Source organism: Phascolarctos cinereus, unplaced genomic scaffold, assembly GCF_003287225.1.
Source record: "Phascolarctos cinereus isolate Bilbo 61053 unplaced genomic scaffold, phaCin_HiC Scaffold_9;HRSCAF=440, whole genome shotgun sequence".
In the NCBI taxonomy this organism is placed as follows: Eukaryota; Metazoa; Chordata; class Mammalia; order Diprotodontia; family Phascolarctidae; genus Phascolarctos; species Phascolarctos cinereus.
In genome coordinates, this window is record NW_027556402.1 from 216,627,159 (window position 1) to 216,654,737 (window position 27,579).

Genomic DNA, 27,579 nt, shown 5'->3' on the forward strand with positions numbered 1-27,579 from the left:
CCCCCCTACCAATTAAGAGAAGCCTAAGAACAAGAATGGAGAAGACCAGGGGAAGGGACACGGGGGAGTTGAGTTGTGGGAGAGTAGGATGCTCCTCAGTCTTCCTTATGTATAGGAAAGGAACAAAGAACTCACGTTTGAAACACTCTTGAAATGGAAGGTAAAGCTGGGGCTGTTTGCTTACTGGGTTTGAGATCCTTAGCTTTCATTGGGTGGTATGTGTGTATGGCATCTAGCCCCGCTTCCTCCATTATAATGAAAAGATTGAATTGGGAGGCCACCAGCAGACTTCTGAAAATCCCTTTTATTTTACGTATCGAAAACCTCTGGTCTTTCTCCTGCCCCCTCCACTAGGGATTCTTAAAATTTACAGAGTGCTACTCAGTGAGCCCTGAATATATTTGTAAGGCAGTCACTTTGTCCCAGAAACCTGGCATCTTTTTGACACTCAGGTGGTCTGGGGATTTTTTTTTTTAAGGTACCAATGGGCCTGATAACTCTCCAACAATCGTTTTGTTAGGCAAATTCATGTGGTCTTTATCATCACCCATTTTTAACTGGATGGTCTGGCCTAGATTCACACATTTAGCTTTGTAATAATATGCAAATCCACTTGGCACAGAATCAATACCTAAAGAGTAGAAGGATTAAAGATATTTATAAGGGCCCAAAATGCCTGGCTAGCTGAGTATTGCCATTCCTCCTCGAGATCTCATTTACATGTCCGTATTATTTTAACATTTGCTACAGAATTCAAAGCTTTTCATTCATAGGATCAAACTCGCCCCCACCCCACCCCAGTCTCAGGCAGGATGAATCTCTCCTGAGCAATAAGAGATTTTCCTTCCCAGATGTCAGGGAGAACCACATGGCCTTATTATTATTATTATTATTATTATTATTACTATTATTATAATCATCATTTTCTTTAAACCTCCTCTTTTAAAACCAAACCAGTTGAGTTTCTCAGCAAGTCCTTGATGTTCTTGCTTGGGGGACAAACTCTGATCAGATCCAACTTTTATCCTGAAACAAGTCACTGCAGTGATGAGCCAATGATGTTTAGCGCCTGAGAGGGGTGCTGGGAGCTTGGTGTCTGCCTGGGAATGTGTCTCCCTAACAACAAAGCTTTGTCAAGACGCAAATAACCTCCCCCCCCTGCCCCTTCCTGCCCCCCACCCCTGAACCCTCCCCCTGCCCCACCCCACCCTATCCCCTCCAGGAGCAGCGACCTTATCTTTGATTTCCTTTTTTTGTTTGTTTGTTTTTTGTTTTTTGTTTTTTCCCCCCCTCCATAAACCTGAACAATGTAGGTGTCTAGTCATATACAGGTCTTAGCAAGAAAGAAAGTTCGGGAAATTCAAGCCGCCATTAAGGTACGTTTGGCTGGCCCAGTTGCAGGGGGCTTTTCATCTCCATGGTTACAGGCTTTTCCTTTGTTTCCTCCCTTCCCCTACCCTGCAGGTGTCTAGTCACATTCAGGTTCTTGCCAGAAGGAAATCTCGTGATTTTCATTCCAAGCTGAAGGTATGCGCTGCTGCTGCTGCTGCTGCTGCTTCTTGCTTTGGGGCCTTGTGGTTGCTATGCCTTTTCCTTCCTGTTTGCCATGGTGACTGCTGAATGCCTGGGGCTGCCAGTCGGGTAACCTAGTTTTCCCGCATGTGAGAGCTGTTTACATTTCTTTGTGTGTGTCCTCTCTTCTTCCCCCATCTCTCTCCCTACTACTAGCCTCCACACTCCACTAGGCCTGTCCTCCCCCTTGGGCCGTTGGGATGGTGGGATTTTTTTCTTCTCTCTCTAACCATTGGCACATGCAACAGTAAAGCTCAGTCTTGATAACTCCTTAGCACACAAACATGATTTTTTTTTTTAACCCTTTCATGTGCTCCAGCCAGCTCAGGCCTGGCGAGGGTCCTTAAGTGCCCCCAAATAGACAAAGAGATTGGGCACACAGATAGGCTTTCAGTTTTGGGGGTAGGGGGTGGCGGGGAGGAGGTGGGAAGGGGCATTTCAAATTTTACTCTTTTCAGTGTTGCTCCATGAGCTTCATTGGTGCTTTGGAAAGTGCTTTTCAAGAGTACTTGGGGAAATGGCTATTAATGAACTACTCTGAGCCCAACTGAGCAAGGCTAAAATTTCTTAGGCTGAATTTTCCTCTACTCCACTTAATACTATTGTAAGTGGGAATGCATGGCTCTTAAAGCAAGTGTTTTCCTCTCCCCCTCCTCCAAATCAAAATGTTAGAGATGTTTTTATATTATATTTGTTTTTCATTTTGAGAAGACTCATTATTGAAATCCTGTTGGCAGTTTGATCCAGCATCTTAATTTGCTTCCTTTTTTAACTGAATTTTTTTGGTTAACAAAAATTTGTTTTCTTTCCCTTCTTCCCGCCTTCCCTAGGGAAAAAAAATACAAACTGAAAACAAAACTCTTGTAACAGTGGCCATGTCCAAAAATATGTCTCATTCTGCACCCTGAGACTAACACCTAAATTATGTATACTTCTAAGGCTATCAGCAAAATATACAGCACCCTGTTTCCAAAGTTCTATTAAAAGGTACTCCTTAAAATCAAGCTTTTGGACATTTTTTAAAAAATAAGACCTTTAAAAAGGTGCATCGGGGAATGCAGCCTTTCCCCCCAGATTGCCCACCTACTGTTCTGTTTTGCAAATTCAAAGAGATTTTGTTTTAGTATATAGGGAGAAGTTCACTTTCAAATCCAAATATCTCAGTTGGCCAACATTTCACCTATTTGCCTAAGACTCTTTGTGGAGTTTTTTTGACTTTCCCAGAAATTAAATAAATCATGTTTTTGTTCTAGCTAAAAAGCAAAAAAAAAAAAAAAGTAATTTCACAGTACTAAGTGGTGAAACCCTGTCAGTGCTTACCAGAATCCTGGAACTTCATTATGTAAATAACAGGCTGGCTTTGTCATAGGCCTACTTGTTCTGAGCATTTGGTTTTCCATATGCAATGGGCAGCATGCTGGCAAGCATGTATGGCTGATGGTGGCTGGCTTTTTAGCTGTGCTGGCTGAACAGTTGTGTCGTTGAAGAACTAAGACAACTTTATAGGTACTGCTTTTTAACAAGGGGGTGCTGTCCTACGTACAGATGTGGCCATTCTAAGTGGTGACTGACCTCCCAGTCCCTGAGCCACTTCATTAAACATGTTCACATAGTTAAGAGATGCTTCATTCTTCCTCCCCACGTGAAATGTTATGAATGCTTCTCCTGCACTTTCTTCCTATTCGATGCTCACTCTCTGTAGAGCAAAGCTAAAGTCTAAGCAGACCTCTCCTGTTTGGGAGCTATATTTCTGCCTTGTTCTTCTTTTTAAGCAACCTTTCTAGACAGGGAAGGGGAAGGGGAGGTGGGGAGCATGGAGTCCATTGCCATTGGAATTTTGTTCGATAGATGTCCTTTGTGAATTCTTTCAAAAATAAAATAAATAAAACTACCCCATTCACCCTCACTAGCATTGCCCCTCATCCTCCTTGCTTCTCTCCAGGCAGCAAATTCACAGGTTTCCAAAACTTTGATTTGAGTGGGGAGAAGGGATGGGATGGGGAGAGATGGCACTTGATTTGGGAAAACTGAGCAGAATTTAGCTAACTTTGGGTATCAGATGAATTTGTTTTTAATCCAACAGTGTTAATTGAGCTTTTGTATTTGGTGCTCAGAGACTCAATAAAACTTAGACCCTTCGAAGTGGTGAACCTGCTTTCAAAGCTTTTCCCGGTTAAGAAGGCATTTAAGACACTTATGAGTGGTAGAAAGTGATATAAGAGCTCAGGGAAAGCTTAAGGTAATTTTTGGTTAGGGTGTTCATAGTAGGCGTCAGAGTGGATGATGAGAGGACTTTCTAGGGAGAGGTTTCTTGCAGGCTGAGAACTCTAATTAACTGTGGGATAACCTAAGTAAGTAATGCCCACTGCCTTATTGGCAATAGGTTGTAGACTTCAGTGCCCAAATTTTATGAGTCAAAATGCATTTTAAACCTAAAACATTTCAATTCATCCACTAAATGAAACTAGTACCATGTTGGTTACTACTACTACTACTACTACTACTACTACTACTGTCACCACGACCAATAACAGCAACAACACAGCTATATAGTGCTTTTAAGGAAGTGGTTCTTAAACTTTTTGGTCTCTGGACCCCTTTGTATTTCTAAAATTATTGAGGACTCCAAAGAGCTTTTGTTTATGTGGGTTATATCTATTCATATTTACAATATTAGAAATGAAAACTGATAAAATCTTAAAATAGTTGTTTATTAATTCATTTAAAATAACTAAAATAAACTCATTACTTGTTATGATAAATAATATATTTTTATTAAAAATAACTTTTCTAAAATAATTTGTTGAGAAGAGTGGCATTATTTTAGATATTTTTTGCAAGTTTCTTTAATGTCTTATCTTAATAAAAGACAGCTGCATTCTAATATTTGCTTCTGCATTCAATATGTTGCAATTTGGGGGGGGGTTGAAATATATGAAGAAAATCTGGCCTTACACAGATATTATTTGTAATAGTCAAATATCATTATAGTATTATTATGAAAATAGTTTTTACTTCACAAGACCCCTTGAAAAAGTCTTGCGGCTCCCAGGGGTCTCTGTATTTTGAGAAATGCTCCTTTAAGTTATACAACCATATGCAATAGATGAGTGGTCCGATTAGAGTTACCTTCATTTTACATCAGAGCAGCTGGTATGTGGGAGGTGACTAAACTGAAGGTAAGTATAAATGTAAATAGCTTATCCATCTACGTTTCACAACTTTCTGGTTTTAGAAGCAGAGAAGTTACAGCAGCTGACTTCCTGTTGGATATTGCTAAAGGCAGAGCCCAGTGGTGGCTGTGAAAGTTTTCAATATAAATGTGTTATAAACCCGACAGGATCAAAACATAGCTGCCATAATTCCATTATTTCAAGTAGGGTCACATATGTGTCTTTGATGTTCCCTAACCCGTTGTCATTAGAGTTGGTTTTTCCAGTGATAGAAATGAACTTGATGATCTAGTCTAAGGGTGGGGAAACCTGCGGCCTTGAGGACCTAGAGAGCCACATGTGGCCTCAATGCTTCAGGTTCCCCACCTGACCTAGTCACATTTTCCCACTCAGTTTCTTTAGTGTCTGATGACAAGAATTTGGAGCTGGTTGCAACATTCTCCTTTGTCACTGGGAATTGGGCCTTCACAAATAGGATTGAACCCAAGACTTTGGTCCTCTGGTCTTGTACTGCACCTAGCTAAGTCAGTACACAGCAGACTTTGATAAGCCCCACAAAAAGAGCCCCCAAATGGAAGTAATTTCTAAGTAATAAATGAAGTTAAAAGGAAGGCTCAGGAAGAACTGTAGAGATAAAAGGAATCCGGACTCCACAACAGAAAAAGGGCTGCATCTTATCAGAGAAGTTGGGTAATTAGGGAGGGCATCATAGCTGTGTTAGGAATTAACAAAGCTGTGTCCAGTTTGCAAGACCTTGAAATTTCTTATGAAAGTTCTTTGCTCTTTAACATACTGAGAAGTCATAGAAATTCTTTGTTTATGGACTAGTGAAAGGGCCATAGTTCTCCAGTATCCACTCATTCTTTCATTTCCCTTTGTTTCCAGTGTTTTGAAAGAGTGGCTTGTCCATACCTGGGAGTCCATTCCAACTGCTTTGTTCTGCACCAACATGCCTTTTACTCTCCAAAGAGTCAGAAGGGCGTGGTGAAAATCTCTATCCAAAAAAAAAAAAAAAGAAAGAAAGAAAAGAAAGTAGAAAGTTAACTTGTGGTCTGCAGATTCAACCAAACCATTAACTGGACTTTACACAGCTGCTAGGATAGTGGAGTTATTTGCGTGATTTGGAAAGCAACAGTTTTAAAACCAGGGAATAGTAATTAGCAGGAAGAGGTCAGTTTGGAGAAGTCACAAGAATACAGATCAAGAGCTGGAAGAGATATCAGAGCACATTTAGTCCAACTTACTGTTATGGAGAAGGAACCCCACGCATTGCACAGGTGTAGTATCAGAAGAGGAATTTTTTTGAACCCAGGCCCTTTGACTGTAGAGCAGTATGATTTTTCTCCTACCCGGTCTTCAGTGGCGGTTCTGTAGGGAACTATCTTTTTTTTTTTTTTGTAGGGAACTATCTTAAGCCCTCATCTGCTTAACAGTTTTCACATTTGCATATGACCTGAAGATATAGGGGGGAGGAGGGGAGTTGGAGGAAAAAGGGGGTAGATAGAGAGAGAGAGAGCTTTAATCGATGAAAAAATAGAGATCTTCAAAGATCCCTATTATAGGTTGGCTGGAACAGTAAGTGAATCTAATGAGATGAAATTTAATAGGGACAGATATGTAAAGTCCTAAACTTGAGTTAAAAAAAAAATCTAATTCACAAGTACAGAATGGGGGAGGTGTGATTCATGTGGTGACTAGGCAGGGGTTTGTAGTGGACTGCAAGCTCAGTATGAGTCAAAAGTGATTGATGCGTTGGCCAAAAGAGTTAATCGTTTTCAAGTGCATTAATAGAAGTTTAACGTGCAGAATGGGGGAAGTGATAGTCCCACTCGGCTCTGCCTCGGCAGACTACATCTGGAGCAGTATAGCATTCAGTTTTGTGTTCCATGTTTTAGGAAGGTAATTGACAATTTGAAGTAGGCCCAGAGAAGGATGACCTAGATGATAAAAGGGCTTGAAGTAAAGCCATGTAAGGATTGTTTCCAGAACCTGGGGGTGTTTACATCAGGGAGAGAAGATTTAGCAAGGATGTGATCCAGGTCTTCAAATATTTGAAGGGTTGTCATATGGAAAAAGGATTAGGTTTGTTTTCCTTTGCTCCAGAGGGTAGAAATGGTCCCGATAGATGGAAATTTGAGGGAGACTGATTACAACTTGGTATTAGCAAAAACTTCCTAACAATTTAGAGGGGGGAAAAGCCAAGTGAGCTGCCTTAGAGAGATAGTGAGTTCCCTGTCATTGGAGGTATTCAGGGAGAGCCTGGATGATTACTTGTGGGAAAAAAGAATTCCTGCTCCAGGCATGGTTTGGCCTCTGCCTATAAATTCTCTTGCAAATCTGAGATTCTGTGAAATGACTTGTAGTCCTGTCTACCTTGTTGCCGATGACGAAGAGCAGTACTCAGAAAATTAAGGAGGAGAACAAAGGAGTATTGTCGAAGAATCACAGCACTTTAGGGATCAAAGGGACCTCAGCCACCATCTGTCTCATCCTCAAGATGAGTTCTCAGTCAAGGGATCAAGTCACAGTCACCCCGAATGTTCACTAATAAACCTTAAAGGACTATTAATTAGTTGGACTACTTTATTATTATAAATTTATTTTGCCATCCATGTGCTGTTTAAATTTAAGGTTTACAGAACATTTCAAGGGTATTATCTTATTTGACCTTCATAACACCCCCATGAGGTAGATGCTACAGACATTCTCCTACCTTGTGTTACTGATAAGGAAAGAGGCTCACAGGTTAAATGTCCCCATTGACACAGCTGGTAAGTGCCAGAGGCCGGATTCCTCCCCACAGGATGTGGCAGGATTTCACAGTGGAAAAGCACATCGAGTGTCACCCCAGAGGACCTGGGTTCCGTTTCCAGGGTCTGCCACTTCCTGTGTGATGTTGGGCAGCTTTATTAACATCTCTGGGCCTCAAGTCCCTCTCTGTAGGATGAGGGAGTTAGACAAGGAGATGTCTAAGGGCCCTCCCAGCTTTAAATCTGTGATCCACATAGCCCAGGGTCACAATATAATCAGGTCCTTTTCCCATCCCCCCACACTGCCTCTCTGACCCACGTTAAAATCCTTGGAGTTCTGAAAGGGAAGCTGGATGGGCCAAATACTAAAGATATCTCCCTTCTTCTACCCCCGTCCCAAAGTGCTAAGACACCAAAACAATTGTGTAGGAATGTAGGGTTGTTTTTATTGGGAGTGGGTGTGGTAGGGGTAAGTGCTGGTGGGTGGAATGGGAAGCAAAGGGAATAAGCATTTATTAAGTGCCTACGGTGTTCCAGATACTGTGGCAAGGGCTTTACAAATATTATCTCATTTGGGTATTTTATACATACTTACATTAAAAAGCAAAAAGGTCGTTGGGCAACAGAAAAATTTAGAGACAATTCAGAGCAGGGTCCCTGCCTCATAGTATGTGCCCATGCATGAACTATGCATTTTACATTAATGTTCACTTCCTTGTCTTCCTACTCTAAGTGATGCTCTAAAGACCTCTGTGTGGGGGTAGGGGGGAAGTCTTCTCTCAAATAAAGAAAGCCCCATGTGCCAGACCCTGCCATAGCTGACGGAGTACAGCCTGAGTGAAAACAGTCTGCTGCCTGAGAAATCAGCACCTGGTTTTAATTTTGAGAATTGTTCTCACCTTCCTCAGATCCTTATTCTTGGCTTATCAGGTCAATGTCTTCTTGACAGATTCAAGAAAATTATTATCTAGAAAATTCAAAAAGTAACTTCTAGGTACTAACTAATCTCCACCTACTTTATACTGATAAGGTAATTCAATTCCAATTGGACAAGTGTATATTAAGCACCTGTTGTGTGTCAGACACTGGAGATACCAGCCTCTGCCCTCAAGGAGCCTGCATTCTGTCAAACATAGCAACAACAAATAATGTATACAGAGTAAATACTAAGTCCTTGGTAGAGGGAGGCTTAACAGCTGGGAAGGAATAGGAAAGGCCTTATGTTTTCTGGTTCTCTTTTTAGGTGGTACAGTGGATAGAACACGGGACCTAGAGTCAGGAAGACATAAATTCAGATCTTACTAGCTGTGTGACTCTGGGCAGGTCACTTACCCTGTTTGTCTCAGTCTCCTCAGTTGTAGGCACCTACCTCCCAGGATTGTTGTACGTATAAACTGAAATAATATTTGCAAAGCATTTTATTGTTGTTGTTCAGTCATTTCATTGGTGTCCGATTCCTTGTGACCCCATTTAGGGTTTTCGTGGCAAAGATACTAGAGTGATTTGCCATTTCCTTCTCCAGCTCATTTTACAGATGAGGAAACGGAGGCGAACAGAGTGAAGTGACTTGCCCAGGGTCACACAGCTAGTATATTTCTGAGGGATTTGAACTCAGATCTTCCTGACACATAGTAGGCACTTAATAAATGTTCTTCCCTTCCCTTCTTACTCTGTCCGTAAATTTTCAGGTTTTTTTTTAAAGAGGTTTCTCCTGTTGGGTTCTTTGTTAGACTGTTAATCTTGAAGAATAACCAGTGTTTCTAGTACTAGGGGGGAAAGTAGGTTGATGATAGACAGTGCTGGATTATCATAAGAGTTTAGCTCCTTCAGGGAATTTTCCCTTGCTCTCAATGATTATGTGAGCAGCAGTGGAGGACCACCAACTTCAGATAGATTTTTTGTCATTGAAGCTGATCCCTGCTTATTCTTTGATAATGTCATTACTGTCCTTTAGAAAGTATACCCGAGGCTTGTAAAATTACAGGTGGGGAAGGCTTTTTTTCAATACTAACCACAGCCATGGTTCATCTTAGAAAACAGAAGTATATATGTCTGGGGTTGGACAGAATCCAGCCTTGAAGAAAAGACTGGACTTGTTGGCATTACGTCATCTACAGCAGAGAATGCCTGGCTTCAGGCCTGGGCCCCACTGACCATGTCCACTTGTCAGTGACTAATTTATGAGCTGGGTGTTCTCCTTCTCACCCCGGGCCAGCTTCTTCATTTTGTCTCACACGCTGGTCTTTGTGAATTGGTTTCTGAACAGACCTTTCATTGCATTTCTGCTGGGCAAAGAGCTTATGGTTTGGATTATTTATTTCATTCTCTTTGGGAGGCCGGCAAGTTTCAACTTGAGCATTGCTGAAATCCAGGCCACTTAAGTCCACTGACCCCAAAAGGCCCATCAGGGGATGAGCACATAGCTGATTTAGCTACATCCCTTCAATATGTGAATCCTTTTCAGAAGCTCTGGAGTATTGTGACATGCAAGATAGTCAGTAAACATTTGTTGGGCACCTACTATATGCTTGGCACTCTGCTAAAAACTGGGTATGTATTTATGAATAAAAATAGAGACAGTCTTTGTCCTCAAAGAGCTTACAGTCCGAGGGAGGAAGACAGCAGACAAAAAAGAAGCTAAGCAAGACAGAAGAAACCCAAAACATGATCCATGCTTGTTCATTCCTTTGCTTTGAACTTGGGGGGGAAAATGTTCAATAGGTCAGTGGTTTTCAGGAATCAAGAGTATGTAAGTAGTCTCTGTACTATTGTGACATCCGAGGTTTGGGTAATGTCATACTTGCCTCATCACTGCTGTGGCGTTAGGAATTTTCTGAAATTTGACAGCACTATAATTGGATTTAAAGAATGTCAGCATTCTTCTTTGGGATGAAAGAATGTGGCAGTATATCACTGGACCAACACTGCAGTGGAATCAGCATTTGAGTCAAAAGGTCTTCCTCTGCATATCTGACTAGGACTAATTTTTTAAAAATTAGCCAAATTCTACTTTTATCTTTTCTAAGAAGAAAACTGAGTTGCTGGTGGCGCTTCTTCATTGGTGGTATAGGCATTCCTTAAGTCTCCTCAGTTCAGATGTTTGTGTAGTATAGATAGGTTCCAAGTGTTTGGGGACCAGAATTGTACATTTCACATGGACGTTTCACTTGCCAAGTCCAATACTGTTGATTCAGTTCAACAAGCATTTTTAGGCACCTACTGTATACAAGGCACCATTATGAGTTCTGGGGATATAAAGGGAAAAAAATGAAAAGAAGGCACTATTGACAAGCTGGAACCCATCCAGAGGGAGGCAAACAGAATGGGGAAGGGATTGGAAATGATACCTTAATTAGGACTGGTTGAAAGAATGGAGTTGTTTAATCTGAAGAAGAGAAGTCCTGACCTGAGGGAGAAAGCACTGCTTGTAACCATATGAAGAGTTGTCAAGTAAACAATCATTTATTAAGCACTTACTGTGTGCCAGGTCCTGTGCTAAGTGCAAGAGATACAGAGAAAAACAAAAAGATAATGCTTCAAGGATTCTGTATTCTATTCGGGGACAATATGTGAATTGATCTCTCTCTCTCTCTCTCTCTCTCTCTCTCTCTCTCTCTCTGTCTGTCTCTCTCTCTCTCTCTCTCTCTCTCTCTCTCTCTCTCTCTCTCTCTCTCCCCCCTCCCTCCCTCCTTCCTTTCTTCTCTCCCCCATTCTCAATGTAGTATATATTTTATGTGTGTATATGTTTATATGTGTGTGTTATTTAATATTGGTGATCATTATTGTATTATATTGGCTTTTTTTGTTTTGTTTTATGGGGTTTATGTTTACTGAGTTTTCTTGGTGACCTTGGTGATTTGTAAATCTCTTCCTTCAAATTAGTACATGGTGAAACCTCTACATAGCTTAATTTGTAACCTGACTTAGTTTACCTATTTGCTTGTTCAGTTTTTCAGTCATGTCTGATTCTTTGTGACCTCATTTCGGGTTTTCTTGTTGGAGATACTGGAATGGTTTGCCATTTCCTTCTCCAGCTCATTTTACAGATGAGGAAACTGAGGCAAACAGAGTGAAGTGACTTGCCCAGGGTCACACGGCTACTCAGTGTCTGAGGCCACCCTGTGCACTATGATGGCGTCTACCTGCCCAGTTTACATATAGAGGTGTGTCTTCTTAAAGGATATATGAGATTATGACTTTGCTTAGCTAAGTTTGTTTAGCTTTTAAGACATTGAAGGAAACGTGGGATTACGATGTTGTAACACTCGTGGCCACAATGCGCTTGTTTCCTCTTGTAAGTTTTAGTCCCCTTGCTTATAGCCGCTAATGTTACTCAGACTGATTTGGCATGAACAGCGGATTCGGATGATGCCATTAAGGACAGAGTAGCATCATAGGTCTGCCTGTGGTGTCATACCGTGGATATGGTTAGCACCAGAGCAGGGATGGTACAGCGTCAGGCCATGGGACAAAGTGTAGCCTGAGTGATCCCCATATCTTACCCTTGCTCAACCTTTGGGTGTTGTGCTCAGCCATTCTGCAGGAGAAGGGCTGGTTCTTTAAACTACTTCAGTCGCCTGAGAAGTAATCTCATCTCCCAGTGATGACCCTTATCCTGCCTCCTCATTAAAATGTCTCCCAATCCATATCGGTTTACCCTTATACATAAATTGTTCTAATGCTGTCTACAAAAGCCGGCTAGAGCTTGGAGATGTCTTGGGGTACCAATAAACTGATATGTGTGCACACACATACGTACATATACATACACAAATATACATGTCACCATATATGTATATGTGTATATTTGGGGAGAGAGTGTACATGCCCCACTCCAACTATTTGATGCCATGGGGTGCCAATAAACTCCTTTTTTTCTTCACAGGCACTTGTTACTATATGTGTATATGTGGGAGGAGAGAGGGAAAAGAAAAGAAGATAGAAGGAGAGGGGAGGGGAGAGAGAGAGAGAGAAAGAGGAAGCATTAACAGTTTGGGTGATTGGGAAAGATCCTCCTGTGGGAGGTGGGATTTAAGCTAAGTCTTAAAGCACACCTGAACAAAGAGGCAGCTAGGTTGTTCAGAGAGTGGTGTTGGGACTTGGAGTCAGGAAGATCTGAGTTCAAATGCAGCCTCTGACACTTTTTGGCTGTTTGGCTTTGGGCAAGTCATTTAGACCCCTCTGGTTCAGTCTCCTCCTCTGTGAAATGAGAATAATAATAGCGCTTCCCTCACGAGGTTGCTGTGGTGGTCAAATGAGTTGTGTGATGTAAAGGGCTTTGCAGACTTTGCAGGGCTCTATTCGTGCTAGCTGATCACGTTCATGTCATTGAGAGGGAGAGAGGATTCAGCAGAGGATTCCGTGGTGGGGGGAGTCATCCAGTGGTGCTGGCAGGTTGAGTCTGTGGAGGAGAGAGGAAGGTATAAGAAGTCGGGAAAGGCAGGAAGGGGTCACTTGAAGAGGTATCTATCCTCTTGGGCACTCAGAGAGTGCGAACTAAGTAAGACCAGTGGGGAGAAATTGTAGGGGGCAGGATGTTACTGTGTGAGGAAGAATATTCTGACAGTGAGCACTTTCTGAAAGGGGACTAGCACCTCGCTAGAAGTACTCCAGCCAAGTCTAGAATGGCCTCTCCAAAGAGCTGCCGAAGCTACTACTCTCGGATTTTGTGAAGAGATCTGGAAGGTGAAGGCAAGATGTTCTGAGAGTCAAACTCAAGCCACTGGCTGCAGGTGTGTCTGAGATGCTCAATTTTAGCAGTCAGGTAAAAAAGCCACCTACAGGAAGATATTCCCCAGATAGTGGGTAAATGGAAGCTTTTCTTCAGCATCCACTGTTAATATTAATTCGAATCTGGGGTCCCAGGCTCATTACAGGAAAGCAGTGCAGCATGCCTACAGCTCTCATGTCCTGGTTCGACAATCCTTTATGATGTGCCCCACAATGATATTTTTAAAAACGTTGTTGACAATTACAGAGGGCTAAATATAGTTCTGTACCTTTTAGAATGAACAATGATAAAAAGCCTTGAACATTTTTCTTTGATGTGAATGGAGTCTTTGGGCATTTCGAAATACAATCAGATGAATTAATTGCTGCTCATTAGACACCCAGTCAGAAGAGTTCTGAATGGGCATTCTTTCCCTGGCCAGCCCTGCTAGGCTGAAATAGCCGGCTTTTGTATTTACTCCCCTCTTCTCTAATAATAAGCAAATTGGAGATCATGGCTAGGGGAAAAACATTCACGTTCTCTCCTCCTTTGTTGAGAACAATAATATATTTTTGTGGTCTCTTTATCCATTTTTGGCTACAGTTAATAATTACCAAGTTTATATGAACCAGTCTGTAGTGTATAACTAGAAACTGTATCTGCAAAATTATCTATTAAGGAAGCATTTCGTGCTCATTTTTTTCCTTTTAATTTAAGCCCTTTTTTTTGCAAGCAAATTCTTGCCTTCCTAGTCCCACATCAGATGTTTCTATTGCTAGGGAGAGTCTCTTATGTTGAGAAAGTAATTCTCGAGTACTGACAGCTGTTGGATTTGTGGACTCCTGCTACCCTGAATTTTTCTATGATGCTTTAGTGAAGACCTTTATGCAAAGAGGTTTTTAAAAATCATTTTATAGTACTAGCACAGTTTTAAATGATATTTGAAGTCATTTGACTTCTGCTTTTGATTTAGTTATATTTTGCACATATATGTGCAGACATTCATTAACTTTCCTGTTTTGTGTCTTCTCCTTGGATTGTCACCTGTAATCCCTTCTTCCCCCAAAAAAAAAAAATTGAATCTGGAAAAAGGAGAAAAATTTGTAATATCTAATATGTGGTTTATTAAAAGTCCGTTGTCCAAAAAAAACACAACAAACAAACAAAAAACACTTTGTACTTGCCATATGTTCTTGAAATGTTAGGAAGTAATGCATTCAGACCTCCTTCCCAGCATTTATATTACATGTAGAAATTGTGGAAATAAATTCTCCACAAATTTGAAATACAGAATGGGGGCAGCCAGTGGAACACCACATTATAGCCACAGCTGAACTCTGCTTTATAAAATATGAATGTCAAGTTTACTTTGTAACAAATACGTTTTGAAAAGCTCCATCTGATGAGTTTGTGGGTGACTGCAGCTGGACTTGAGTGCATGTGATTAGATCAGAATGGTCACTGAGATTGTATAGAAGACAAAGTACTCCGATCAAACAATTCAGAGTCCCTTCCCGCTTCTGAAAATTCAGCATCTTGATATTTGGGGCTATCATCTTGCTGGGTTTCCTGAACCTCACAGTGTTCTCTAAAAATCTCCCACCCCCACTCCAGCACCCAGGTTAGGTGGGGCCCTGGTGCTCCTCCTCCCTACGCCTACCCAGTATGCCCGACAGTTATATGCTCTGTAGTTAGTGCAGGATTTCCAGGCCATCTCCTCAGAGTGGCATTTGCTCAGGCTTTCCACAGAAAACTTATGGTCCTTCCTTGGCTCTCATCTCTGCAGCTGTGTGGACTGAGGAGCTTTGAGCCAGACATTCAGAATGGGTTTATCCAGAACTTAACTGTGAAAAGATGCCCCCTACCTAAATTTATTCTATTTTCTCAAATGATCAACTGCCCTAGAGTTTAGGAACACGGATTGATGATATTCTATCAGAGCTAAGAAGCGTGCCCTTTGTCCCCAGGTCTATAATAGTCATGTTTACCATTGCTTATTGATTCAGACAATTTTAGAGCTAGATGGGTCCTTCCAGGCCATCTGGGTCAGCCCCATTCCTTTCTAGAGGAAGCAGACTGGGGCATATGCCTTCGGTCTCCTGAGTTCCATGCAAATGCTCTCGCTCTCTATTCTGTGCTAGGCTTCCACCTCTCAAATATGTGTATCCATCTCTGGACTTTGTAAAGTGCATTAGGTGCTATCAAATTGCCATCCTTTACCTGCTTTCAGTTCAACATTATTAACCCTACAGCCCAGGTATCTCATTACTAAGGTAACCTCCCGGGGGAGCAAAGTACTTTGTAAGCATGAAAATATTATTAAAATGTCACGTTCTTGGGGTCCTCTGTTATTGTCCCAGCCTTAGTGGGAGGTAGCTTCTGCATCCTACCAAATATATAAGCCACTGTTCCCCTTCTCCCCAGCCTGTTCCCTTATCTCAGTTCTGTTTCTGCAGTATGCCTAGGTAGTGCTTGTTTTTTTCATGAGGTTCTGTGAAATTCTCAAAACAATATCAAACTTACTTTAATTTTTAAAAATTTGTTTTAATTTTGAGTTCCAAATTCTCTCTCCCTCCAGCCCCTCCCCCACCCATTGAGAAGGCAAAAGAAATATGATACCCATTATGCATTTGAAGTCATGCAAAACATGTTTCCACATTAGACGCATTTATTCTAATTTTCAAACTAAATCTGTGCTATAGAGGAACAAGGAGATAATTTTTACAAAATTAAATAAACAGTAATAAAATACATCTCACTTTGCAAAAGGTTGGGAATAACTTGTATAAATGATCTGGCCTTTTAAGATCAGCTCCAACATAGTCCAAAGAGAATCTCTTCCTGGGAGATTAACTTTCTTTCTACTCTTGGCCCTTCTATTTGTAAAAAAAGAAGAAAACGAAAGACATCAGAATGGACAGAAATCCTGACGCTCTCTCAGTAGCAAACGATCAGTTATTAAATATCTATTAAGGGCCTAGTGTCTTCTAGGCACTGAGGATACAAAGATGAAACCGAAAGGATCCCTACTGTCAAGTAATGTATAACCTACTAAGGTAGATAATATGTACAGAAATGTATATCCAAAGTTTATGCAGACATATGTAACAGCGATGTTAAGTTAAGCAATGATTTAACATGGATTTGCTTAAAAGAAGGGGACAATATTTATTGCACCATGAATTCAGAACTTGGAAGGACCCAAGGCATCATCTGGTCCAACTTGCTCTTTTTCCAGATGAAAAAACCAAGGCTCAGAGAAGGAGGTTGATTTGCCTGAGGGGGCACAGCTAGTGAATAGCTGAACTAGAACTGAAAGCCTCCTGCCTAATGTGTCATGACCCTTTGATCACCTCAAACTTCCTTTGATATACTGGCTGTGAATATTTTTGTTAGGTCCATGGTATGTAAGGTGGTGAGTGGTCAAAGCAGATTATGAAACTTGGTTTTTTATTATGAAAGCCCAGTGTGTCAAAATTTGCAAAAGTAGATTTGGTACGAAAGAGGGAAAAGAATGCTCACCAAAATATAAAACTAAAAATTCATTCAACAGTCCCAGAAAATCTTTGTCATTTTAAGCTAGTCTACCTTCACATGATTATGCAGTGTCTTCCGTGTAATATGCACTAAGTATTTGTTGAATGAATGAATGAATGAAAAAATGAACAAATGTGCTACTAATAAAACCACTCTTGGAAAGAAGAGAACTGCTCATAATTTGGGATTTTTTTCCCTCTTTGGCAAGGAGACATATTCTAAAGCCTTTAGGCACCGGGGAATCATCTAGTCATCAAGATTCCAAGCCCTGTGTGAAGTGCTGAGGCCTACTCCAAGACTGATTCAGATCCTTGTGTTCTTCGAAGGTGTTCTATTCAAGATTGGCAACTTAACAAGAAAGAGATGTCTATAGTGCTTCTGAGAGTTCCTAGGGCTGCAGTAGCTACCAATGTATGCCGCAGTGGTTCCCTACCCTGTGGAGTCTGTGCTGTTGTTCATGCTGGATTCAAGAAATACTCCCAAGAAGCAGTGGGAAGGATGTCATCAGAGAGGTGTCTGATCAAAAAAGAAGGTGGGCTAGTTAGATGGTGGGCACATCAGGTAGCAAGCAAGCCTACATGCTTCACTGGTTTCCATGCAGTGTCAGGAGAACTAGAGAAAGGACCCCAGGACATGGTTCCCCAGTAGGAAATTGACTAGTCACTGGATGAGAGGGCATGAATGGTGTATGGAATGAATAGCTGGAGGCTGTCCTCTCTCCCTCCAGCATTGATGAGATCAGAGATTCATTGAAGGAACTCAAAGAGTAACAAAAATAACCTAGTGAACATTTCTCTCTCATTGAGTGATCAGTTGTTTGGGCCTATGGCTCTACCGTAGCCAGTATGAAGAGTTTACAGTTGGAAAAAGCAAGAAGTTTTAGTTTAACAGTCTTTCTTTGTCAAAGATCTGTTATTAAGTCAACAAGCATGGCTAACAGCTCAGTGGATACTTAATAAATAGTTGTTTATTGTTGTGGAGTTGTGTTTGACTCTTTGTGACTCAGTCCATGGGGTTTTCTTGGCAGATGCTGGAATGGTTCACCATTTCTTTCGTACCTTTTATACCTTTTCACTTTTTTTTTTAAGGCAATTGGGATTAAGTGACTTGTCCAGGGTCACACAGCTAGTAAGTGTTTGGTCTGAAGCTGGATTTGACCTCAGGTCCTCCTGACTTCAGGGCCAGTGCTCTATCCACTGTGCCACCTAGCTGCCCCTCACCATTTCTTTCTCCAGTAGATTAAAGCAATTAGAGGTTAAGTGACTTTCTCAAGGTCACCCAGCTAGTAAGTGTCTGAGGTTGGATTTGAACTCAAGTCTTCCTGACCCCAGGCCTAACACTCAATATTCACTGAGCCTAGTAAGCCTATACTACTTGTCGATTGAGAGGCATTGTGTTGTAATAATACTAATAGCTAATAACTTTATTTTATTCTAACATTGATAATTTATATAGCTCTTTAATGTATACAAAGTTTTATGTATGTGTGTCTATATAGGTATAGATATATGTGATCTCATTTGATTCTCACAGCCACTCTTTGAGGTGGATGCTCTTACCATTCCCATTTTACAGATGAGGAGGCCGTGGCTGATAGGGTTAAATGACTTGTCCCCAGGTCACATAGCTAGGAAGTGTCAGAGGTGGGGCTTGAACTCAGGTATTCTTAATTCCCAGTTCACGTACTGCAAATGACACAGACTGGATTTGAGAGAGTCACTTAAACTTTTCAGTGCCCCAAGCAGTTTCGAGATGCTAAATTACTGAAGAGTTCTTGATTTATACCGTAGTCTAGATTTAAAAAAAGAAAGTTCGGCATAGTACCATATGATTGATTAGAAACAATACAGTAGCGACAAGATTGGAAACAACAAAGTGAAGTAGGCTAGTAAAAGCTGAAACTCAGAAAAGACAGCTCCCAGGGAGGGAGGCGTCTTCAAAGGTCCACACTAAGACTTGAGTTCAAAGGGGATTCCCAGGCCTATTCAGCTATGAATCAGCAATAGACCCTGAGGCCGTTTCTATACAGTGTTTATTCTGCACGGTTACATCCTAATGATGGCTCTGACTTACCAAAAAAGGGTTAGTTGTGTTTGGTATCCTTTGTTTATGAAGGTAGGGGATGGATGTGGTTTAGAAAGATTTTTATCCAAAAATGGTTAAAAAAAAAAAAGATATTGCAGGCTTCAGGAATGAAACTCCAGTTATATGGGACAGATCTTGTGTGTGAGAGGATAAGAAGCCAGTGAGGTATTGCTGTCTCGTTCAGATTAGCCAATGTATCATGCCAGTTTCGACACAGCACTCAGGGTGTTCATCTACGATGGTTCCACTGCTTTGGTAGAATCTGTAAACATTTCGATGACGTCTGTCTCGGCTTGTACTGGTTTCCTTGACCTGAAGCCACAGCTTACCAGCGTCCCTTTAATTAGGAGTGACAGCTTTGTACGTGGCCATAAACTGGTTTTGTTTCTCTGTCATCGAGTGATTGCTGCTTTGATGTGTGGGAAGGAATGAATCCATCTTTTGTCGCTGAGTTTCTCCGGGTGGATGGCACACAGATTCAGGTGCCACAGGCATGTGTGTTTTACCTGCAAGTTTCTCTTCCTGCCTGGTGCTTGTGCGGAAATTCTATTAACTGTTCATAGCACATTCACCCAGAAGAAGCGATCCCTCCTGTGTTTGCTTATGGCAGCCAAATATAAATTGCCTTCCCTTTGGTAGTGGGAGTTGCTGACATGAGGACTTCGATCACTTTCCAATTTGGGCTTCTATTAGACTGTATTATCTGTATTTGGGGAAAAACAAACTACAAAATCAGCTTAAGACTTGCTTTGTTATGTTTGGGGGAGGAGGCTGGGGTAATCATTTTTTGATCAATCTCTGGGTGAATACATAAATTGTTCTGACACATGGGGAAGCTTATTTTTATATGTTTTATACCCTAATATATGCATGTATGTCTGTATACATACATATGTACACACATACATGCTACATACATAGATAGATATATATATATATATATACTTTTTTATTGAAGAAAAACATCCTGCTGTTGTACCACAACCATTTTAACAAACTGTTTGTTATTGTATCCAGGTAACAAGCATGGTAAGTATTTTCATTAAACCAAGTATGATATACTTGAGCTGTGCTTGGCAGAATTTTTGGCTAGCTTTGACTGTATCTTCAGCCTTTGCTGTTTTCTAAAAGGAGCATTTGAAAGTTAGCATTACTACACATGCTTTCAGCTTTAAAGGAAACACATCTTGTGTATCTAAGAGAGCATGCCGCCCCTGCCCCCCCCAAGCATGTCTGCCAGTTTGCTTATACAAGTGACCTTGCATTTTTGCTTCTGGCCTTCCTTCACCACTAGTTCTTTTAACCAGTGTTTCAGCATCCCACCTGCATTCAGGAGCCCTTGTGTTTGGGAGAAGTGCGTGAAGATCCCTACAATTCCAATCTATCCTTTTCAGGGCTTGACTCACGGACCCCAAACCCATTTCCAAACCTTAGATCCCTTGGCCAGTGTGTTCAGAAATAGATGGCCTCCCTGCCACCTCTCTTCTTGAGCGAATCAGTAACTGAATTTTCACCCCCAGAGTTGAAAGACATATTGCTCATTCTCATTTTGAATATGTTAAAAACGAGAGTTTTCAGGAAAGGATATAAATACTAGAATATTTGTACAGTTGGGTATTAGAAAAAAACCTTTGTTGTCAAGGTAGGTTAAGTAGAGTTGAGCCTTCTGGCTGTATTTATCTATGCATGGTTGCTTTGTTTTGGGCATTTTTTTGGTGGCTTTTACATTTTAGTTATAAGTGCTAATAGCTGCAGCTGTTCTAAGCTGATCGTTAGATTGTCGCCTTGTATTAAGACAGTGTGTAACTGTCACATTAAAGGATCAGACAGCGAAGGATAAAGCATTGCAGCACATGGCGGCCATGTCATCGGCCCAGATAGTCTCAGCGACGGCCATTCACAACAAGCTGGGACTGCCGGGAATCCCACGCCCCACGTTTCCTGGCGCACCAGGGGTAAGCCATTAGCTCATTTCAATAAACATTTCTGCCCCAGCAGTGACAAGCAGGATTAGTGGTCTAATAGGACAGTACTAGCTCTCCTCTGTAGTCGTATTCCATGTAATGTAAAGAAAACTCCTGGTGGTCGGACTGTACCGAGTAAGACCCATTGAGGAGACCCTTAAGGGATCCTTTAACTTGGAACCCACTTAGAGAAGAGTTCCCCCAGTGATGGAAGGTTAGAGTTATCTCTTATTGGGATCTTTTTCCGATTAAGGACTTTGTCCCTTCTTTACCCTTGGAAATAGGCAAACCGAATCCTGCTTTGTCTTCCCCTGTGACTTAGCGCTAAGTAGAGGACAAGAAGGGGGCAAGAAGCAAGGTAGCTCCTCGGATTTCATTAAGCTCTGCCTTCAGACACCCTCTCGTACTTTCCTGAAGTTACCTTGAGCTATGGTAGCAAGGAATTCAGTTCAATTCAGCAAATATTTATTGCGACCATTATGTGCAAGGAACCGCGTTGGGCACTGTGCATATACAGACAAAGACAATATCCCTGCCTTCAAGGGACCTGTATTGTTTTGGAGAATTCAGTTCTCATTCAATTTGCAGGGGACTCAGGAGTATCAAGGCAGGTGGATAATCATTCAGTAAGCATTTATTAAGCCTTTACTGTGGGGTCAGCGCTGTGCCAGGCACTAGGATGCCAAGATCTCTGTCCTCAAGAAGCTTACGCTCTTACCGTGAAGGGGAAGGATTAAAATCTACGCATCAGCAACGGAATATTCATTGAGCCACTGCTTTATATGCAGAATTACACTGGGTTCTGTGAGCCATGTGAAAGTTTATGATACATGATTCTTGCCCTTTTAAAGGGATGATTCATACAAGGGGATAGTGGGAGGAGATGTTGGATAGGAAACAGGGGGCCAGATTTATAGAGGGAGACAAATGTTGAACACAAAAGGCTGGGCTTATCTGGGGGAAGAGGGAATGGCAGTGGGTGAAGTCCTAGAGAATTTGGAAACACTGTAGAGGCAAACTAGCATTATAACATCAAGGTTAGATTTTGTTTCCTAAGGACTTCCCTGTCACCTAACCTTAGGTTCTTATGCTTCTAGTCTGCTTCAAGTCTTCAGGTCTGCTTGCTTGCCTTATGAAAGTATGAAAGGTGGCCCTGGGTCCTCAAAAGCTAAAGTAATGGAATGCCATCTTGGTCAGGTATTGCCAAGCTGGAAGTGTGGACCAGTGATGGCCTATGTGTTTTTTGTTCAAAGGCTCGATTAATTAAGTGTAGAGAGAATCATCCATGGAGGACTGATCTCGGGGAGATGAATGGGGGATGGGGGAGGAGGGGAGCAACAACTCAAGAAGATTGTCTACTAAGGTGTGGTTAACTTGTAATCTCTGTTGGGGGAGGCAGAGATTGCAACAGTAATGTCAGGAATCACTGAAGTGTCAAAGTTTTAGCATTATAATGTGTGTGTGTGTTTTGCAGAAATTATTCTTAATTATTAAATATCTTTTACAGTTCTGGCCAGGAATGATACAGACAGGTCAGCCGGGATCTTCACAAGAGTAAGTTTAAAATGTAGGGCCTTATTTAAAAAAACAACAACAAAAAACCACTTATTATATGCGTGTCTGGAAAACGAGCTGCCAAAAGACAGGGAAATATGGGGTGTTCAAGTTGGAACAACTTTTGGAGATCATCTGGCCTGACTTCCTGATTTTCCAGACAGACACTCTTAAGGTCCAGTGAGGTTGAGGCTATATTGAATTCAACCTTTAGGGAAAGTATCCGCCATAGTGAAGCCGCATTCATTCCAAATGTACAATTTTGGGATTGCTGAGCAGTGTCGTCCACTCTGGCTTCGCTTTGTCTATGAAGAAATGGTTTACTAAGCAAATGGCATAATAAGGTTAGAGGAGGAATAATCACCAAAGCATTTGAGTCCCCTTTGAAAAATTGCCATTTTATACGGTGACAACTTATTCTAAAACTCAGTATACAAAAATCTTATAAGTGGGTAGTGCTTTTCACTTCATAGAAGTTCCTGTCTTGGGAGTTTGAAGTCCACTCTGGTCTCAAGAGCTAGAAAAGTACCTTTCACGGGACAGAGTGGAACAGTGGACCAGAGACTTGGTCTTGGAGTCAGGAAGACCTGTGCTCAGTTCCTTCCTCTGACACATTGGCTGTGAGGCCCTATCTCACTGCCCCAGGCAACTCAAGATTTCTAATTGCTAGACAATTGTTGGTCTGTATCTTTAGAAGGGTTTCCTCACCAGCAATTCTCTACACTGATAAAAGTCACAGTCTGAACTCCACCGAAGAAAAACCCACAAACAGACCAAAACCCTCTCAAATATTATATAATTCAGAGTCATATAAATTCAGGCAAGCTGTTCCTTTAATCTCACTGAAACAATCAGCTTTCTAAATAACGAGCTGTTTGTGAATGCAATTGTGTTAGCATCATTAATTAATTTCTTCTCCCTAAAAGTCATAAGCTAGAGCTATTCAAAATAGAGTGGACTGCCTCAAGAAGCTGTGATTTCACCTTCACTCAAATGCAGGGGTTCCCAACCTGGAGAAGCTTTCAAGAGGATATAGGGAAAATTTTGATTTGATTTTTTTGGAATTAATTTCCAATCAATGAAGTTAAAAATTCTGCTTAATTTATATAGTTCTGCTTCTAAAAGTGATTTAAAAAGGGATCCAGTTTATCTCTCAAATGTGTATAGTAAATTCCAGAATCAATTCCCTTTCAGATTGAATAGGAATCATGGTTAAGTTTACTGAAAGCCAGAGGGTACATGGTAACGGTTGGGAACCTCTGCTCCAGAGATTTTTAGCGCAAAACTGGAGAGGGGTGTTTGATAGGGATGTTTTAGAGCTGATTCTAGCTCAGGTATGGACTGGATGAGAAGGCCTCCTCCATACCTTCAGTTGGTGGCTTTCTACAACACAGGGATTTATGGGGATGGAGGATCTTTGTATTCCTGGAGGCTGGAAGCTTTCCAAGGGATTGACCCCATTTCCCATATTAGAGGGCATTGCCACATCCTTTCTTTGTGATATGCTTGCAATTTTCAAATCTCTGTATAACCAAAAATCCATCTTCTAACCACCCTGTAAGGTAGGCAGGCCAGGCGGTACCCATGCCATCTGCATATGAAGAACCTGAAACTTGGAGAGATTGAGAGGCTTGTTCAGAGTCACACATTTCCTAAGAATGTAGGTCCGACCTTTAGCCTTGGGCTAACATGGAGTCTAGGATTTTTTTCCTTTATATATACTGAGTTGCCTTTCAAAAGAATTAAGATTATTTTCTTTTAGCCTTTATAATAAGAGAAGCTCAAGGAGGTCACTTAGCATCTCTCATGGTGCTGTATAGAAAATACCTGTCTGTCTCTTCAGAGAATAAAACAGGGGCATGTGGCTGCATTAGATATTAGGAAGACAACTTTAGAGGGTTTGAGTCTATGGATGGCGAACATGGTGGAGTTGATGGTAAATGCCATTCCCTTAGGGGGTCTTAGGATGCTGGAGTGAGAGCCGGAGGGGACCTTTGAATCCATCTCAGCCCCCACTGCCTCAGTGGAGGAAGCTGAGGGACAGGGAGTGAGTGGCTTGCCCAGTTTCACTGGACAGCGAGGAGCAGAGTCACCATTGGATCTCAGCTCCTCTGGCACCATACTTAGCATCCTTTCCACTGGACCAGCAATGAAAGGAACTGTTTCGTGGTGTCCGTAGGGTTCCTTCCTTCTCAGTTCATTATCACTTGCCACTCCGCTTTGCTTTGTCCTCCCCCTCTAAAGGCCTCCCATTTTTTCTCCAGACACAGTTTAGGAAGGGAAGTTGTTCCTTGGCGTCCTATCTCAGAACCTGTCCATACAACAAGAGTTTTGTATGCCTTCTGGTCAGAGAAAGGCACTGTTCTTCTTAGTGAGTTTAGATTCGCTTCTTGAGTAGTCCGTTTTTCTTCTGCCCCATATGGTCTTAATGTGACTTTCTCTGTCCCTTTTTTTCTAGCGTCAAGCCCTTCGTTCAGCAGGCCTATCCCATCCAGCCCACAGTCACTGCCCCCATTCCAGGTAAGTCTCCTTTGGGTACCCTTCCCAAGGCACCATGGGGAGTTTGTAAAGCCCCATTGTTCTGCAGATGTCATACAAGGCTGTCACCTTCTCTGTAGCCTCATACATCTCTCTTAATTAGGCATAATTAGTGTGAGTACTCCCCCCCCCAGTGTTGAAGAATGAATAAATGAATGAAACATTGAGTAAGTGCTTATTATGTGCAAAGCCGTGCTGAGCATTGGAGATAAGCTAGAAAGATGAGTCAGTGGCTACTCTCAAGGAGCTTCTATTCTGACGGGAAGGTTTCAGCAGCAAGTTAGATAGGAAGGTCCCCAAATCGATAGTAATGCCTCTTATTTAATGTCATTTCCATTGATAAAATACCAGTTTCTAATGTTGAACCATTTGATGGTGCCAACAACTTTAGTGGCAAGAACTTTCTTTGCTGGGTCTTAAGAAGCTGTGACTTTAGCAATGGCAGGAGCAGTGACCAAGTAGCATCTCCATAGTGGCTGCTTTCCAGGGTGATGGCCAAGGGCACTGGGCTATTTGTTGCCAAGGCTCTTGGGCTCAGGGTCCTGGACTGCTTCCATCAGGGTCTGAGGGGACTTAGTGGTCAAGATGATGGTGTTAGTCTGATTTGCCTGGCATATGTTGCTTTCTTTCTCCTCCTCTGGGTGCCATGCTGTTTCAGCTAGGCTACCCTGTAGGTAGCAATTGGATAACTGACCCTGTCTCCACAGGAGTTTCTTCCACAAATGATGGCTGTGAGGACCAGGCTGGACACAGGACTGGTGGTCTGGGAGGTACTGCTACTTCCAGGTCTCCTGTGCCTAAGAGAGAGCCCAGAACTACATATACAAACTGGGGACCCCTAAATCATTATAAACTATGTTTATAATGTGTCAACAAGAAGTCCTGTGCTCCTAATGGCAGCCTTTTAAGAGCCTGTTAGAGCGATGAACAGGATTCCTGTCTGTTTCTGTCAGAACCATGACTTTCATTAGAAGCTACCAGACTGCTCTTTCACACAGGACAAGCTAAGGCAAGGCTGTTGTAAACATTCATCTAGTCCTCATTGCTATTCTTACTTCTCCCAAGTACAGAAGACAGGAGTGCTAGCCTCTTTCTTTAGTTTGTAAACTCTCCAGAAAGCAAAGATTCTTTTCTGTATCCTCCTCTGCTCTTTATCTCTGAGAGCATGGTCCATGCTCAGGGTTTATTTTCTAATGATGGGGACAGCTCTCTCATGGAGGTGATGCTAAGCAAGGTAATGAGGCTTGTCATGGTCTCCTGGGAAATTATCTGTATTTCTAATTCTATCTTTGGAGAGAAAAAGGCATCTCTATTGAAAAAGAATTCTTAACCTAGTAGATTGATAGAGTTAACCTTAAGTGTGATAGATTGGGGGAGGGGTGGTGAGCAAGGTCCATGAGCTGATATTTTTAAATAAATTTTTACATTGACTTAATATTCCTCCATATTACTTCCCTACTCCCAGACAGCCATCTCATGTAACAAATAGTTTGTGAAAGACAGAGAGGAAGAAAAGAACAAAAATTAGCAAAACCAGTCAATGTAAAACTTTAAAAATATATATTTGGATAACCATATTTCAATATGATAGGTTTCTTTTATGATCATGTGTATTTTATTTTATATATTTAAAACCACTATTCTGAGAAGGGGTCCATAAGTTTCACTAGACTGCCAAAGACTAAAAATCTTAGAGAATCTTTACCCTGAAACATTTGCTGAATGTCAGAAAAATAAGGAAGGAATTTTAGTCTACTAGGGTTGTGTAGCCTTTGTAAAAACCCTTTGTACAACTGCAGCTCATTGGCTTGGGTCTGTCTTGGGATGCTAATGCAACTGGTTGTCCTTCCTCCCCAAACCTGGGTTCAAATTGAGTTGTTAAGAACATTGTCTCCTTAAGGAGCCTGCAGATCTTGGGAAGGAATCCATGTTTAATTTAGATGAATGGCTAGAGCCTGAAGGTCATGGTTGGTTGGTGTTTCAGGGTTCGAGCCTACATCCGCACCAGCACCCTCAGTTCCTGCATGGCAGGGCCGTTCCATTGGGACAACCAAACTTCGACTTGTGGAGTTCTCAGCTTTTCTTGAACAGCAGCGAGACCCAGACTCGGTGAGTGTTATCAGAAAGAAATGGCTCCTGACCTAGTGGTCTTGGGCTCGCGACACACTTTCCTAAAGCTTTTCTTTGTCCCTCCTTCCTTCAGAAATCACATGACTCTTGATTTCTGTCTATAAAATGCCAGCTATGATCAGAGACATAAGTAAGCATTTTGGTTTTATCCATTTCTGACCAAATAAATAAAATTGATTATTATTGAAAAATATTTAGATATTATTAGAGAACTTTGTTATTTACTTGCATTAGACTCAGAGTTCCATCAAGTTCTCTTTTTAAACAGATTTTTGTTGATATCTTTTGATTGTATATTACCTAGATTTCTCCCTGCATCAATCTACCCTCCCAGAGAATGATCCTTTATAACAACCAAAAAAAAATTTAAAGAAAAAAAAGAAAGAGGAAGAGAGCCAAAATTTGCTTTTTTTGCATTGCTGGCCTCTGTGTTCTGCACCCCTTCCCCTCCCTCCTTGCCCTAGAAGAACAATGACCATGTTAGTAGCCTGTGCTCACCTACCTATCAAAAGCTCTCTGAAAAGGGTCTAATAAACCCTGAATACAGATGGAATTGATAGGGATTG

At 41.5% G+C, this 27,579-nt stretch overlaps 1 protein-coding gene across 6 annotated transcripts in view; it reads left to right on the forward strand.

Annotated features, from left to right (window-relative positions):
- TEAD1 (TEA domain transcription factor 1) overlaps window positions 1–27,579 on the forward strand; it is a 317,833-nt gene that overhangs the window by 230,899 nt on the left and 59,355 nt on the right. For 2 of the 6 annotated variants that reach the window (XM_021001876.2, XM_021001875.2), the window contains exons 5-11: window positions 1,314–1,376; window positions 1,465–1,527; window positions 19,845–19,856; window positions 20,648–20,782; window positions 22,299–22,345; window positions 24,804–24,865; window positions 26,868–26,992. In XM_021001876.2, coding sequence (XP_020857535.1) covers window positions 1,314–1,376; window positions 1,465–1,527; window positions 19,845–19,856; window positions 20,648–20,782; window positions 22,299–22,345; window positions 24,804–24,865; window positions 26,868–26,992 — 507 coding nt within the window. The remainder of the gene's footprint in view (window positions 1–1,313; window positions 1,377–1,464; window positions 1,528–19,844; window positions 19,857–20,647; window positions 20,783–22,298; window positions 22,346–24,803; window positions 24,866–26,867; window positions 26,993–27,579) is intronic. The other 4 variants (XM_021001877.2, XM_021001878.2, XM_021001881.2 and 1 more) reach the window with 4 other exon arrangements.